Source organism: Anabas testudineus, chromosome 2, assembly GCF_900324465.2.
Source record: "Anabas testudineus chromosome 2, fAnaTes1.2, whole genome shotgun sequence".
Lineage (NCBI taxonomy): Eukaryota > Metazoa > Chordata > Actinopteri > Anabantiformes > Anabantidae > Anabas > Anabas testudineus.
This window is the reverse complement of record NC_046611.1, coordinates 21898759-21914387: the sequence shown is the minus strand read 5'-3', so window position 1 is coordinate 21914387 and position 15629 is coordinate 21898759. Positions and strand designations below refer to the sequence as shown.

The 15629-nt window shown below is 41.3% G+C and overlaps 1 protein-coding gene across 1 annotated transcript in view; it reads left to right on the top strand.

Annotated features, from left to right (window-relative positions):
* The window catches only part of malrd1 (MAM and LDL receptor class A domain containing 1), a 39581-nt gene extending 28266 nt beyond the window's left edge, over positions 1–11315 (top strand). The window contains exons 22-33 of the mRNA XM_026363693.1: positions 956–1084; positions 1215–1376; positions 3196–3353; positions 4440–4641; positions 5257–5535; positions 6545–6670; positions 7533–7599; positions 9677–9768; positions 9904–10000; positions 10099–10159; positions 11009–11116; positions 11205–11315. Coding sequence (XP_026219478.1) covers positions 956–1084; positions 1215–1376; positions 3196–3353; positions 4440–4641; positions 5257–5535; positions 6545–6670; positions 7533–7599; positions 9677–9768; positions 9904–10000; positions 10099–10159; positions 11009–11116; positions 11205–11294 — 1571 coding nt within the window. The 3' untranslated portion in view covers positions 11295–11315. The remainder of the gene's footprint in view (positions 1–955; positions 1085–1214; positions 1377–3195; positions 3354–4439; positions 4642–5256; positions 5536–6544; positions 6671–7532; positions 7600–9676; positions 9769–9903; positions 10001–10098; positions 10160–11008; positions 11117–11204) is intronic.
* The last annotated feature ends 4314 nt before the right edge of the window (positions 11316–15629 follow it).

Sequence of the window (15629 nt, the reverse complement as noted above, 5' to 3'; positions counted from 1 at the left end):
TATAATTATGCTGTGAAATTATTTTATGATCTTTCCAGCTGATAGGTTGGTGTATGAAATTGAGTCCGTCCCTGGCATCCTCCGTGTGTCAGCAGAGAAAGTAAAAGAGAGCTAGTGTGTCTCAGTGGAAGAAAGTTGGATTTTCTGTGTGACGACAGCCTCTGTCAGATGCCGTTTGATGTTTACGTCCAAACAGATGTTCCACATTAAACGGGACCTGGCACAAAGCTGGACAGCATGTGGGATACTTGCTGTTCTGCCAAGGCCCTCTCCAGCACACAAATATAAACATACATAGTGTATATACACAGACATAAATACTGACCTGCAGACAAGCTGAGACATAGATCAAAACAGACTGAGAGGCGTGCATGCAAAGACTGACAAGCAGACGAAATGTCTGTCCAAAACCAAATGACACTTACACACAACCTCCATCAAATTTAAAGGCATGCCAAAATGGATTTTCAGTTTATTCTCTCTGATGGATTTACCCCACTGACCTCCTGGAGTGAAGTTCAACTCTTTCCTCATTTCAGTGATTATCTAATGTCTCGGCCTTTGAAGTTTAAAAGTGCAAACGCACCCGCACACACTCGCGTACAGTAATGTAGCTCTATGTGTGCTGTCTCTGATCCACCTGGTCTCTTTTCCTTCCTCTCTCTTCTGTCTCAAACGAGGCTGAGCTAGAAGGATGAGGCTTTGAGCTCCCTTGTCTGATTTTGTTTACTCTCTTCTCCGTCGCTCCTGTCCTTTGGTGCAGAGCACAGGAAGGCTGTGTTATAATAAGACACAGTTGTTCTCTGGTGTTAGATTTAATTTGTCTAAATGTAGAGGACTTGTGGACAAGTGGACTTGTCCTAAAAAAACTTAAGTAATTATCTGATAAGGAGAACGAACATGAAATCTAATTATTTACACTTGAGATTTCTTTCTACCTCTGTGCGTGTTTTAGATGCTGGGGAGCCGGCTAGTTGTCCTGCAGTCACAGACTTTGTGTGTCACAGTGGGGATTGCATCGAGTCCCACCTGGTGTGCGACAACAAGGCCGACTGTGTTGATAAATCAGATGAGATAGACTGCGGTGAGTAGAAATGGGAAGTAGCGTTCTTTGGCATGACACTGAATCTATTTTATTGAGGAGAAAAACAACTTCTAACCCTCGTGTCTCGTTCTTCCCTCCACCTCACTCTCTCCCTCTTTCTCACACATAGACCATATATTTCGCTCACCGGGTGCTTGTAATTTCAACATGGGGAAGGACCAGTGGCAGGAGGTGTGCCAGCTTTCTCAAGATCTTGATGATGACTTTGATTGGAGGATCAGTCACCGTGCTGAGACACCAGGAGCTGGCCCTCACACTGACCACAGTCCAGGTCAGTCCCTGCTCTGCTGCAAACTTGCTTTCTTACAAATGACATTTAAAATGTCACTTTTTCTTAGGATGACTACGTCTGCATACTATTAATTTATAATCGTAAAATATATTTTAGGAAAACATCAACACAAACTGCTAAACCTTATTTATTAAATATATTTTGAGATGGACGACACTAATGCAAAATGTTAATTGACATTTGTTTTCCAGACATTTTCTATACATTATCCACTTATCCGATTAAACCTCTTTATGGCCATGTTTAGATTCTCGTTGTGCTTGGTTAAAGGAGACATCACTGTGTGGCAAGAATTAAAAAAAAAAAAAAAGTGAAGTCACACAAGACACAACTCAAGCTTTCCCCAACCAGAATCAAAGGGTCTTGAGACTCTGGTGTCAAAGTTTTACCCGTTGTCCTGTGTTCTGCACACTACAAAAAAGTAGTACTCTTGTCACCTGTTCAAATCAAATCCATGCAGTTTTAACAAGGATGCTCTTTCAGGTTTTTGCTTTTTCAGCTCACACAGTCGTAACTCATGTCCTGTTAATATTCATAACTCAGTGCATGTGTTTGCTTTCTGCCTTGTGTTAGTGAAAGGTTAATAATCCTTTCAAAACACTTTTCTAAATATGAACAACAACTGCTGCATCCTCATGACGTCCTCGACTGTTTTTTGTTTGCAGGCAGCTCAGTGAGATGCCTTTGTAATTACAACTTGACAGCTGGAAAATAGGAGCTCCTGACAAGCATGGGAAGGCAGGGTTAATAATACAACCTGATCAATGTCAGGCTGAGTCAAACTGAGCTTAACAGCAATGGACTTGTTGTCTATCTTGTGCACAGAGCTGCTGCTGTGTCCCAACATGTTTTTCTCTCCAAATCATGCCTAAATGTTCCCTCATTTGTACTGAGGTAACAATCACAGTCATTGTTGTAAGGCAGTGTCAACTTCTACACTTCTGATGCTGCTTCCTCTAAAATCGGATTAAAGTTTTTAATTAGCAGGAGGAGGTGAAACTATGTAGCCGTGTACAGGTTACTCTTATAGAGATGAAATGAAGCAAACTATTTTACACTATTACACAACTGTAAATGAATCATCCTTGACTGTTGTGTGTTTGTGCAGTGATGAAGAGGTTGTGTTGTACAGGCTCTCGTGTGTGTGTATAACACCATAGCCCCATATTGTAGTAATTGACCATGACCCTAATGTCAAAGCAGTGTTTATCGTCGGCAGTGATGAACTCACTTGACCAAATGTCCTATTTCAAGATGTAGCTCTAATTCCTCCCTGTGCCGGCTGTGAGTGGGAGTCCACACCCACTTCTAATGGGCCAGTTGAGATTATTGATTGGAGAGATGTATCTGGACACTGTGTGCAGTGTCATACAAGGAACTGATGATCTCAGCACTGATGACTCAGTGGATCACTATCAGACGACGAAGCACAATGGTTCTCGGATGTTTTTCGTCTGAATTAATGCACAGACTTTGTTTTTATTTTTTCAGTCAGGAGAGAAGTTTCCAGTGCTGTGAGTTGGAGCAGGGTTTTCTGTGCTCTGTAGATTGTGCTGGCCTTAACTCCTCTGTAACTCATGTGGAAAACTCCCACTTTGTACTGGCATTGCACAGATGCCCTCTCATGTCTGAGTCTAGCTGAGCTGAAGAAGCTCTGTGTATAGGTTTTTGTGGTTGCAACACTTCAGCCATAACACATGCTTTTTTCTGTCTGAATGTTGTGTACTGTATATTGGGACCAACAGAAGCATGGTAAGGTTTTAGATCTTCAAGTGTTTTACTGTATTTATCTCCATAGGTGGCAGAGGGAACTTCCTGTACATTCATTCAGCCCCACAGAGGGAGGGCGACATTGCAAAGGTGACAACCAGGAGACCATTTCCAGCCAGTGTCGGCTTGTGTCACCTGCGCTTTTGGTTCTTCATGCACGGCTCCGACAGGATGGGAACGTTGAAGGTGATCTAATACTGGCCACATTTCCATAAATGATTCAAAGTCTCTGTTTTTAAGTTCATATCGGGCATAAAGCTCCCAAACATCTGTCAGCTGATCCATCACAGTCGGCCTGAATGCTTAATTTGGTTTTGACAGTAATTTCTGTGCTGTTTTACTCAGCATCACACTACATTAAACTCTGCTTACTGTCAATCACCAGATACCCACAGGAAGCAATGAAAGTCTCCCTGCCAGGAAGTAATCCATCAAAGCACGTCACCTTACAAACTGTATTATCATATCCATCGTTTCATGCCTTTTTTTGGCGTCTTTGTTGTTTGGGTTAATTTCAAACAAACAACAAACAATAAGCAAATGCTAAAAAAAACAAAAACAAAAAACAATTAGACAGGAGGTGTGCTCCACACGTAGCCGCTGATTAGACACTCAGAAATTTATAGAAACAATATTACTCATAATCGCCGTGGCCCTGACAGCTCAACCTACTGCAGCTTGAGAAAACATCTGCAAATAGCAAAACACGAGCAAATTACAAAAATATCTTCACCAATTTGACAGCACGGGCGCAGCGTTTAGAAAAACACTGCAAAGTGAAGGAATTCTTAACCTAAGACAGAAACGCATCAAAAAGCCGAGAGACAGGGAGTAGTACTTGTACATGATACCTCATGTACTTTTCTTTAGGGCAGTACAGGATTTGTATTTGTTCTCTATTTGCACGTTCTGATATAAACATCTTCACTTAAGAAAATGATTTCCTTTCTGCCTCCATTGCTGATAAAGTCTAATGTAAAAAGAAATCAGTGCATTCGAGCTGTGGTCAGATACTGAAGAATAATTTAATAGGTGTAAATCACATGGTGCCATGAGTGTAATAAGAATGATGTAAGTTTGCATGTGAGATAAAACATGCATGTAATAAGCTTGAGCCAGTGAAGTTGTTTTTTCTTGTGTTAGTGGTTAAATTGTTATTGAGTGAGTTGCTTTTTCTTTTTTCCACGTAATTGGTTGTTCACTTATAGACCAGTGTAAAACATAACTTTGATGATGGATTGTTCTATAGCTGTTTGGTCTGTGCCTCGACAGGTTTATACTGTTGGACCCAGTGGTACGAGTCTGCTGATGTGGGCAACCACTGGAAACGATGGCAAGAGGTGGACATACGCTAATGTCATTCTGTCCAACCCAGCACCTTTCAGAGTGACCTTTCAGGCGGAGGTGGGTGGAGACATGTGGACAGACATCGCGCTGGATGACATCTCCTACACTGCAGAATGTATGAGTGGAGGTAAAGCCATTAAAGGGTCTTTTTCTTTCGCTCTGAGGTCTTTCGTTGCACTTCCATTTTGTTCTTTGTGCTTTTCCTCGTTTCCTCTTCTTCTGGCACTGTGCTCATTTTTCATGCTTTTTCCTCCACTTTTCACCTTCTCCCATTTCTTTTTTTTCCACGTATTCTATCCTCCAACATCCATACTCCTCTCCTCTGTTTCCACATAAATCGTGTGGACCTTAGGGGAGGGTGTAGTAAGCTAATGGAGCCTGTTGCCCTGTAGGTTCATATAAATTCACTGTGAAGACTTGGTCAGCGCCGAGGGACGGCACAGAGGGCAATTTGGGGGGGAAGCAATTACATTTATGTCGTGGTGTTTCCTCCCTCTGACCCTTCTGTTCTCCATTCACTCCTGAACAGCTTCCTGAACTAACTTTCTGAGGAAGCAGCTCTTGTGATCTGAAAACAAAAAGACCCTCCATCTCTGTTTTCACATATGTGCTCTGTTTCTTAGAACAGATATGTTGGATTACTCACTCAAAGATATTTGGGGTTTTTTTGTGCTAAAATCAATAAAAAGGGCTCGTTACGCTCTCTGTGTACATGTATCCTTCCTGTGACGTGTGACTCCAGGACCAGTAACTCCTCAGCCTCTGACTTGTGGTGTGGACCATTTCCAGTGTGTGTACTCCTTCCAGTGCATCCCGCGGAGTTGGTTGTGTGACGGAGAACCTGACTGTGCCGATAGGTCCGATGAAGAGCACTGTCCAGCCTTAGTGCCCGGCACTCTTCCTCCTCAAGGCCAGTGTCGGACAGGGTATTTTCAGTGCTCAAGCTCACTCTGCCTTCCCTCCATACTCCGCTGTGATGGGGTCCCCGACTGCCCTGTTGGAGAGGACGAGAACAGCTGCCGTAAGTGTCTGTCTTCGTCAAGTATGATCTTGTTCAACTAACCGCTGCCTTTATTGGCCCAAATTGGCCCAAATGTGCTTAGGTTTAAATTGGTTGAAGACTCAGTTGATAATATGATAATTTATGACTAAGCTTACAGTAGTTAAACCTTAAAAACACATTTAATCTATTAACCTAGTAGCATGAAGTCCTAAGAATTAACTAAATAACAAGCTCACCCCACAGCTTGGTACTGAGTCCCTTTCTGAGAAGTGATTTAAAGACTGCTGCTCGATAGCCTTGTTTTGCTCATCACTGTTGTGAAGATTCAGTATCTCTCTGTGCATCTGATCTGCTTTCTTCATTCTTGTTCTGACCAATAAATCTTTGAATCATCTAGAGTCCACATATCATGTTAGATGCCAGACACTGCTCACTTTAGAAACCTTCAGTGCAGCCATGGCTTGACACTGAGAAAGCTCCTCTTTGCTTTGGATTACTATTTGATTTCTGACATTTGACTTGTTGACTCCCGATGCAGCAAAATCCAGCTGGAAACTTGAGAAACATATATTAATGTCCTATTAAAAACAGGTTGCTGCGAGGTGATTTACTTAAACATCACCTGAAAACTCACCATTTATACAAAGTGGGCGAGTTCACATGGTCAGAGCCACTAATTTGGTTAAATTAGATTTGTGCTCTGGAAACAGAACAGACTCTCAAACATTCCTTCTTCATTTGACATGTCAGGGCGTCTTGTTTCTAAATCCTCAGACTTCCTGATTATTTCCACGTTTACATTAATGTATCACAGATGTAGTCTCAGACTTTTGGATCCCACTGTATATGAGACGAGTTATGTCCATATGATTGTCATGAGGGGAATTAGGTCAAAGCGGCATAAAATGTTATAATCCCATTCATCGTGTGCTCATAGCAGTGTGTGAATCACTGTGACCCCTCAACCGACGCGTTCCCCCTTTTTCATATTTCACCGATTTTCTCTGCTTCTCATTTTTTCCACCAGCTCTGCTGCAGTGTGAGCTGGGAGAACTACTGTGTGAAGGTTTGCCTGGTTGTGTCCCACTTCAGAAGCGTTGTGACCTCAATGTCGACTGTCTGCCTTTCTCCTCTGATGAGTCCAGCTGCCATGGTAACATGTTTCTTCTCGCTCTCAGCACGAGCTTTTTGATATTATTATTATTATTATTATTATTATTATTATTATTATTATTATTATTATGTTAACTAAAAGATTCCCTAATCTTAAACACAGGACGAGGGGTGCATACAGTTTGCACATACTGGCCTTTACATTTCTGGGTCTATTGCTCTTTATGCAGTTTCCACTTCCACCAGTATTCCTCAGTGTGACATTTAGTTAAAATATGGCTTTCCAACTGAACAACAGGCTACGTTTCTTTTATCTGTTTACAAAAAACAGACTTTTTAAAAAAAATGCAAAGATGGTGCTTCTTAATGTAATACCTATTTTTGTTCTTTTTACTGTATTATATCCTCTTGAGTCACTTGTCAGTTTTGACTCAAGTGTTGCCAAAGCTTTATTCATGCCTGCTCATTTCCACCCTAAGGAGCGACTCTCTAGATATTTTCAAGTCTGGCTGTTTAGTCTTCAAAGCACACCTCACAGGTTACGTGCGTGCTGCCAAAATCCATTAACACCTCCGCTTTTCTTCATCTTCAGGAGTAAGACCAAGCCTCCCATTTAGCCCGCTTTCACTGCCAAGTCACTTTATCTGGGGCTGAATATTATTTAACAGGCTGCCCTGATAACCCGCACGCAGTCCATGGAGGCAAGAATATATCTCATCAGATGTAGTTGAAGAGAATAGATGTATTAAAGTGTATTTGTGGTTTAATGTACATGCTGATGCCATCCACAGAGGTTAATGGATTAGACTCTGCTCTGCACAATTCTCTCTGGTAGTGTTTTGTTCTGTATGTTTCATCCTGTTGTCAGCAGCAATGGTCAGTTTCTGTTGTGTCATTTGCAGATTGTCCTCCAAACTATTGCCTGGATCATGGCTCGTGCCATGTGGAAAGACATGGGCCTGTTTGCACGTGAGTTAAACTTCACCTGGACACACACAAATAAGCATTCATGAGCAGACTAATGCACACAGCTTTACACTCAGTGACATGCATAAACGTACACAAACAACGATAAGTATCGCGTCCCTTCTTCTCACTTCCCCCGCCATCCTTTATCTCTCTTTGTGAGACTTAAAACATGGAAATCCCATCAGTCTTGTTTCTTTCCTTGGAAAAGACACGCTCCACGAAGCATGTGGGAATCTGCTTATCCCTGATAGCTTAACCATGGTGGTTCTGCCTTCATTTATCCCCCAGTGCAGCGTTTCCTGGGAATCTCTGATGGATTCTCCTGGTCAATATTTAAACACAGCCACTGCTGCAAATGGCAAATGGTACAAATACAAATGGCCTCAGTGCGTCGACCACAAAAACTGAGGGATCAGATTAATCTGCTGAGAGGCTGTAGGACGGCAAGAGGCTTCTCCTTTTCAAAAACACATTCAAGACCCTGTTGGAGATTTTTTCGTAGACTGGCGAATTTCGTTGTCTGCATCAGCGGCTTGGAATGCCTCTGATGGGATATTTCATTATAAAAGTAAAAATGCAATTATGAGACTGGCTGCTGGATCTGTTAACATCTTTCTGCACTAGCGACTCCTCAGAGAGATTCATATTTCTCCACCCTCTTGTCAGAATGTTCAGTTCTACAAAAATGAATGTGATTTGTGCAGCGCAGGTGATGGTGTTTTCTAAACTCACATCACTGTTCATCATCATGACTCTCCAATTCACCGAGGCACAAACTGTTCTTGTTTCTTTTGTTTATTTTACTTTAGCAGGGCAACACACAGTTCAGCGATTGATCGGAAAACAACATCATGACATCCTCTGTTGCACCTGTTAGTGTAACCTCACCTCACTCAAACCACAGTTTAAAAACTAAAACCCTGTTCTAGCATCTAGCTCCATATCACATAATCCCTGGTTCCTCTGCAACAGCAAACTGACGAGCAGATAATTGATCTTCTTTAATTGGTTTTGGGACTGACACTGCTAAATGTGTTCTGTTTTCACCTGCTGATTTCTGACAGCAGAACTAAGTTGAGGAGCGTTGTTTATTCTCATAATGAAATCCACGTGAACAGGTGGCGTTCATCATATTGAAAGAGGCAATTTGGGGTTCGTTGAATCTGACTTGTTCTTGCACGAGGCCCAGTCTGTCTACAAATCAACAACACTGCCATATAATTACCAATGTATTCTCCCAGTGAAAATGCTGCAGGAAGAAAACACTTTTGCTTTCTGAAAATCCACATATTTTACGACTGCTTGTTGCAGAAATGCTGCCTCTCCCTCAAACATTCTCTCATTCAGCCTGCTCGTGTTTGATTGCCTCTTTTATTCATTCCTCTGGTCAACACTTCCCAGTGCAGCACCGCCACCACTGCCTCTTTTCATTATGTAAGAGGACTTTACCTCTGTCACTCACTGTGTGGTGTGGAGCGCCTGTTGCTGCTCCAGCATTGATAACAGCATTTTCACATTGTGCGACAGAGCTGCACAATATGTACCCTGATCCCTTCTGAATGATAATGACACAGTCTAGCTTCACTGGGAGTTGAGAGTTTCACATTAGAAGGTCAGTGGTGCTGCTCAGAAATCAGGCTGATATTGAACAGATGTTGACTTGGAGCAGAGGCTTCATTTTGGAGAAGAGGAGAAGGAGACTTTTCCTTCCAAGTGATGCAGCCCACAAGACGGGCCAAACTATTTGCAATTAGTCTGTGTTTCCATACTGGATGTCCAGCAGATAAATCATGCTCCATTTGTCAGGATGTTTTCTTTTTTCTTTAAATATAGTACATAAGATTGTTCATAGTGTTTTCTTAAGTATAATATTTTATTCATGTCGTTTTTCTTTTAGCACACTGTTTTTAAAGTGTAAGGCTCATGGTTAGCAAATCCCATAACACGGCCAAAACTAACAATGCATTATTCTGTCTTTCAAGACATTCCCATTTCCATACTCCTTTGCAGTCAACCCCAAGCCCATTAAATCTCTTGTTTTATTTTATTTGGACTTTTTATTCATGTTTGATCACAGATGTTATTCAGGATGGACAGGTAACCGTTGCCATGTGAAGAAGAAGCCATCGCTCACAACCTCAACACCCAAACCAGAGGACACACAGTTCGGTAGTAAGACAGCCACTTCCCCTTTTTGTGTCTATTAAACTGTCTCAGCTGAATTTATTTACTAAATCCTTGCTTACCTTGTTAATGTCTCTGCAGTTCATTAAAGAGAATAAAATGTACCTTGTTCTTGTTTAGTTGCTGTGTATGCTGGCATCGCCATCGGCCTGCTGCTGCTGGTAATCGTAGTCATTATCTGCGTTCTGGTCTTACGCAGGAAAAAATGCTATTTGATGTGAGTTTTGGCTACAAGGATGACGCTGTTGGTGCTTTTGCTGCTACTGATGTTGTTGGTTATGAAGATGATGGTGGGTGTATTGGCTGTCTCCACAGAAAGCCTGACCTGATGGATTACGGGGTGATGGATAACGCAGCCTGTGACTGCACAGCAGAGGTCACCACACAGAAATATCCAATCAATCATCAGTGAATTGTGTTTGGTTTCTCTGCAATACAAATCAAATATTTCTCTGCTGACTTACATTTCCTCAATAAGTGAATTTAACATAAGAGGAGGTCAAAAGAGCGTCACCAAGCCTTTCTGATAGATTATATTTCTGATTTAGGCTCATTGATTTTGTGGTTTATGTGGATTGTTGGAGGTTTTTGTGTTTTGTGCATACAGCTGTGCACTGGTGCATTTATAACATGTAGGCACAAAATAATTCTTTTTGTATTTCATTCCACCTGCATTTGGCAGCTTTCAAAATTAGAACACAAGCTTCAGTTTTGGGGTTTTACATGTTTGCACTGATGAATGAAGTATTCAGACAGATTTAAGTACAAGTACCAATAAAAATATGTAAATATAAAAACTACAAGTAGATAGTTCTGTAATAGTTTGAAGTTCAATTTATGTAAAAGTAAAGAAATATTAGCAAAATGTAATGTTTAAAAATTAGTATAGTGTTTAAGTATATTCAAAATTTCTATTGGCATGACTGTACATATTTCCTTTCATGTGACTCCCAGTGAGGACACTTCTATAAATAGAGGTGTAGGTGTGAACTCCTATCTCCACAGCACAGACAGATTTGTTTCAGCGCTCATTTAACCGAACCATTGAAACAGACGTGATTATTCCACCTCTGAAAGACGAGGAGATGTTTTATGGAAGTTAGAGGTGTAATTAGGAGCTCATAACGGGTCAATTTGATTTTAATTGCGTCTGCATTTCATGAGCTCTCACGCATTAAGTCTTGTTTCATTTTGAAGTCTGTGTACATGATTTTCTTTCCCTTAGCTCCCGTCCGTGGTTGGAAGGCCAGGCAGTTGTCCAAGAGTTAAACCCAAGAGGGTTGATGGTCGGGGCCTTTCCATCAGTGTATACCCCTGGAGGAGAGAGGTGGAGGTGAGGTTTTCTGCTCAGCCTTTCAGCTTTTACGCTAAGTGCCGATGCAGAAGTCACCGACCTGTTTCTTTGTGTCCATCTACTGCAGGTTTTGACCTGGAGAGACTCCAAGTTGTCCTTTGCCAACCCAATGTACAATTACACCATTAATGGCAATGTTGCTGAGCGCAAAAGCTAATATAAAAAAAGGAAAGATGACACTAAGTGGATCTGGGTCAAGGTGTGTGTCCTGAATGTTGTGATTCACACCTAGTTGTGTCCAGTTGTATCTGATGATCCTGAAATTGTACAGTACTGCATGTTGACATTAAAGCTCAAGTTTATTAGTTTGTGCTACAAACTAGACGGTAATGATTGAATTCCCATAGCATCAAACCTCTGAAGCAGTAATTGAGCATTTTGGAAAATGTCTGCTCTTGTAGTTTCTACACTAAGCTCTGCTAGTTAACACACTCATTATGAGAGAGATAGAAAATGTATTTTTCCAAAATTGTGGCTGTAAAATAAATAATCCATTTAAATTTCTTTGTGAGCTGTTTTGCACAGTAGTGACAATCAAAAGACCTTTATTCAAGAAGAAAACATTTAAAGAACAAACTGTAGCTACAAACAACATACTTTAGTTTAAAGATATACATTTGTAAATTGATGATCTCATACAGTACAGTTTTATTTTCAAAAAACATTGCAAGGATACACATGCTCAGTCTACACCTACAAACACAGCGGCTTTAGGCATCAGAACAAAAACTAGAAATAAAACTTCACTTCATTTCAGACACTTTCAAGCCGACACAGTGAAATTAACGCTGCTAAAATGCTCTCATTTGCAGACACGGTTATGGTTGTCTTGCATGGTGATTAAAAGTTTTCTTTAAAGCTGGCAGAGGCGGAAAACATCCAGTTCATTGAGCGTAAAGGCTCCACTGCACACACGCACTCCTTACTCCATTAGTGATCCATTTTAATCCTGTGCAAGTGCAAATGAAATAGTTTACCTCTGTATTTCTTTGCAAATTAAAATTCATTAAAAGTCAGTGTCCTGCTGCTGCTTTGTGTGTGGTGTGAACTGACTCTCAACTAACTCTGCGTGAACCAGCTCGGAGTAGAAGGCTCTTTAACGGCACAGTTAAAACAGGCAGTTACAAATTTCACGAGTGTTCAGGCACGGCTCCTCTCAGCTGTGTCTCATCAGATATGCCATCATTAAATTCTAATTTTTGACTCTCGACATGATTATTTAAAGTTCGGGTTTGTGTGCAGTGTAGTGAAATGTGCTGAAGAGAGCAGCGTTTCATGTACTCTAGGCAGCTTCTTATCAAGCTGCCATTCACTCTGCTCCCAAGAGTTACAGGAGATGATTGATACCACTCCCTGTACCTGTCCCTTTTTTAATATGAAACTGCAAGCCTGGCTCTCTCTAACAACCTATCGGCATCTGTAAAACTTACAAATGTGTTGAATTTGTACAAAACCAATGTGCAAAATAAATATTTTGCTGTGTCCCTGTTTCATATGTACACACCAGTTTCTTAAAATGATACCAGTTATATCCAATGTGGCATAATGTTGATGCTGCACTGAAGACGAAATACCTCAAAATACTTCACTGCGTTAAGACATAATGTGCTCAGTCACGTGTCAGTGTTGCATTTAAACTCTTTGGAAAGGAGGAGTGACAAGGTCACACTGCTGCCTTATTAATGTGATACACTGATGTCTGACACTACATGATCTGAATTTTAATGAGAACTATGAAGGTGCAATTAACATTTTATTCCACGTAGACAAACCCAACATTTGTCAAGTTGTTCCGAGGAAGTAAATCTTCTCACCATTAGGTTCAAATGTTTATAAAATAGGACTGAGTGTCTGCACACAAAGTGAAACCTATTTCCCTTTGACTTTTCTAAAATGGTGTCCTCAGGGTTTTATAGGCATTTTTCACAGAACACTTTTTGACACATCACAGCACGGATGTAAGTAATAAAAATACTACGGTGCTCACTGTCATGGACACTTGAACAAAACACAGTCTTTCTTTATTTTGTATTCAGCTCCTGCAACATGTGTGCAGATAAAATGACTGTCTAAGTCATATACATACTGTATATGTAAGAAAAAGTAGAGCAACATGTTCTACAGGTGGAAATACAGACATTTGTTGTTGTTTTCTTCTGTGTTTTGCTCGTTTTTTTATTTATGTTGTCCCTCTGGCTTCTAGATGGAGTTGGGACAATGATTAAACTTCTGCAGTCTCCATCCCAGTTATAATAAATGTCAAATAGATCCTTTGGTTCCTGTGTGTGAGCGCGTGCACTTTGTCAAAAACCCATCAACGTTCCTTCTCACCCTTTTATATTAGTTCAACACAAGTTGTGAATGTTTAAATGTTAGACTATATATCAGGGGTCAGAGAGATTTATCAGGGGGCCACAGGATCTATTTCAAGTGTGCCTTTCCCAACATGCCTTTGCACTGTGAAACAAGTTGTTAGGACTTATTTGCACAGGACTTTATTGTAACATTGCTACACAAAGACAACATTAAACTATACATCTTTTGGGACCTCTGGGGATCAGTTTAATCAATTTTTAGCTACTAAAACAGAGAAGTTATTTACTGATTAGATGACTATGCAGAAAATTGTCCTACCGTGCCTTCACCATAACTAACCTCACCCTCTTTCTTCCCATTTGTATATATGTATTATGTTTGTCACTGTCAACATTAACAATAATTACAAACCCAACAATCCTATAGAAGGCACCCTTCTGTCTCCATCTCTCAAACTAAAATCACCACCGTCAGCCTTTTCGCGGCCACTGTTTATTTGCCTCCACCCAGAGACATTTGACCTAACAAAACAACAATCAATGCTCTTCACAAAAACCATTTCCCCTAACGTGCCTCACAAGCACACACGCAAATAAACAATGCCACCGTAGCGCACACTCACATGATGGCCCGCTGATTGAAAATGTGCATCCATCAATGTTTTTTTTGTCCTGGGTAGAACGTTTCTCTCGTGGCTTCGATATTCGTGCTGTCGTATGGTTCGCAGGAGAGCTGGTACACACCACCAGCCTTTGTCCTTGTGTTGTTGGTGAAGCAACATTAGTCAGCTTTTCTCTCCAGCGCTATTGTTGTCACAGTTTTGTTAATCACAGAGTAGAGTCCATCTAAAGGTCACTGTTTTGTTAGTGTACCACTCCGCTCCATGAGGCTCCTGTAATGAAAACTCTCCCGTAGAGTTCTGCAGTGATGGCCTCCGAGGACTCCTCCTGTCAAAATGACTCTCTGCTAAATAGCAATGCAAATGGAGCAAAAGACAGAGTGTTCTCCCATCGTGGGTTGTCAACCTGCCATCACAGCACTGAGCCTAATTTCCTCTCTACTGCAGCTGGGCGACCCAGCCATCCCTGTCGGGTCAAGGTGAAATTTACCCCTCACCACTTTTCTTGTAATCATAGCCCAGAATTGGTCCTCTCGTCGTCTCTGACTGAGTGCAGAGGACAATGTCTGTTTCTTCTCTGTGTATTCAGTGGAAGTGGATGGCGGTCAGCCCAGGGGGCCATCCTCTCAAACATTCTTCACAGGCTTTCCACAAAAACACCCCAGGACGTTGCCTCTATGGAGAGATGTGGAAAAAAAAACCACAGGGCTGCAGCTTGATTGGATCTTTTCTGTTTTAGTGGGAAGAAAATTGTTTTATCTACCCGTTAATTGCCTCCTGTGTTACACATTAAAGCTTAATTATGACTTGAAAGAAATTGTGAAGGGTAATTTATGCACCTTGTAGAAGGGATCACACCCCGTCCCATTGTGCAGTAAATATTGACCTGTCCCCTGCGCCGGTTCACTCACTGTTCACTGAGGCTTGATTCACTTTCTGAATACAAGAAAGAGGAGTCACCACATCATCAAGCACCGCTGAATTCATGAGATTTTAAGCTTTATTGTTTGCTTCGTGAGAGATGCAGATGAGGGAAACGGCCTCGGCAGACAGTTAATTATTTTCTTTTATGCTACTTCATACTTCACTACATTTCAGAGGAGAATATCATCGTTTGCACTCCACTAATTGCATTCGATGGCCACAGTTGCTGCGAACGCAACAGAGCAAATCTTTTTCACTCAAAGCTGAGCTAAATGATTGTGTGCTTATAGGTCTTATTAATGCTACTTCGAGCTGGAAAAGTGAATCATCAGCGATGCTCTAATGGAAAGACACAAGCGAATGTTGAGCCGAGCTTGTTCTCCTCACACAGCCTCTTTGATTTCTGTTCATTAAGTGTCAGAAATGCTGCGGTGACATGCTTCTCTGCAGCTCAACTAGTGATACCCAACTCTAGACAGAAAGCACTCTTCGGAAAATGTACACTCACCACCCACATTTCATTTCACTAATTTCACCGTTTCTTTAAGGTCACCCTGGGGAGACAGAGTGTGGTGTGGTCTCCAGCCAAGCAAAAGTTCACGGCATCTTTGACTGATCCTTCTTAGGCATTAC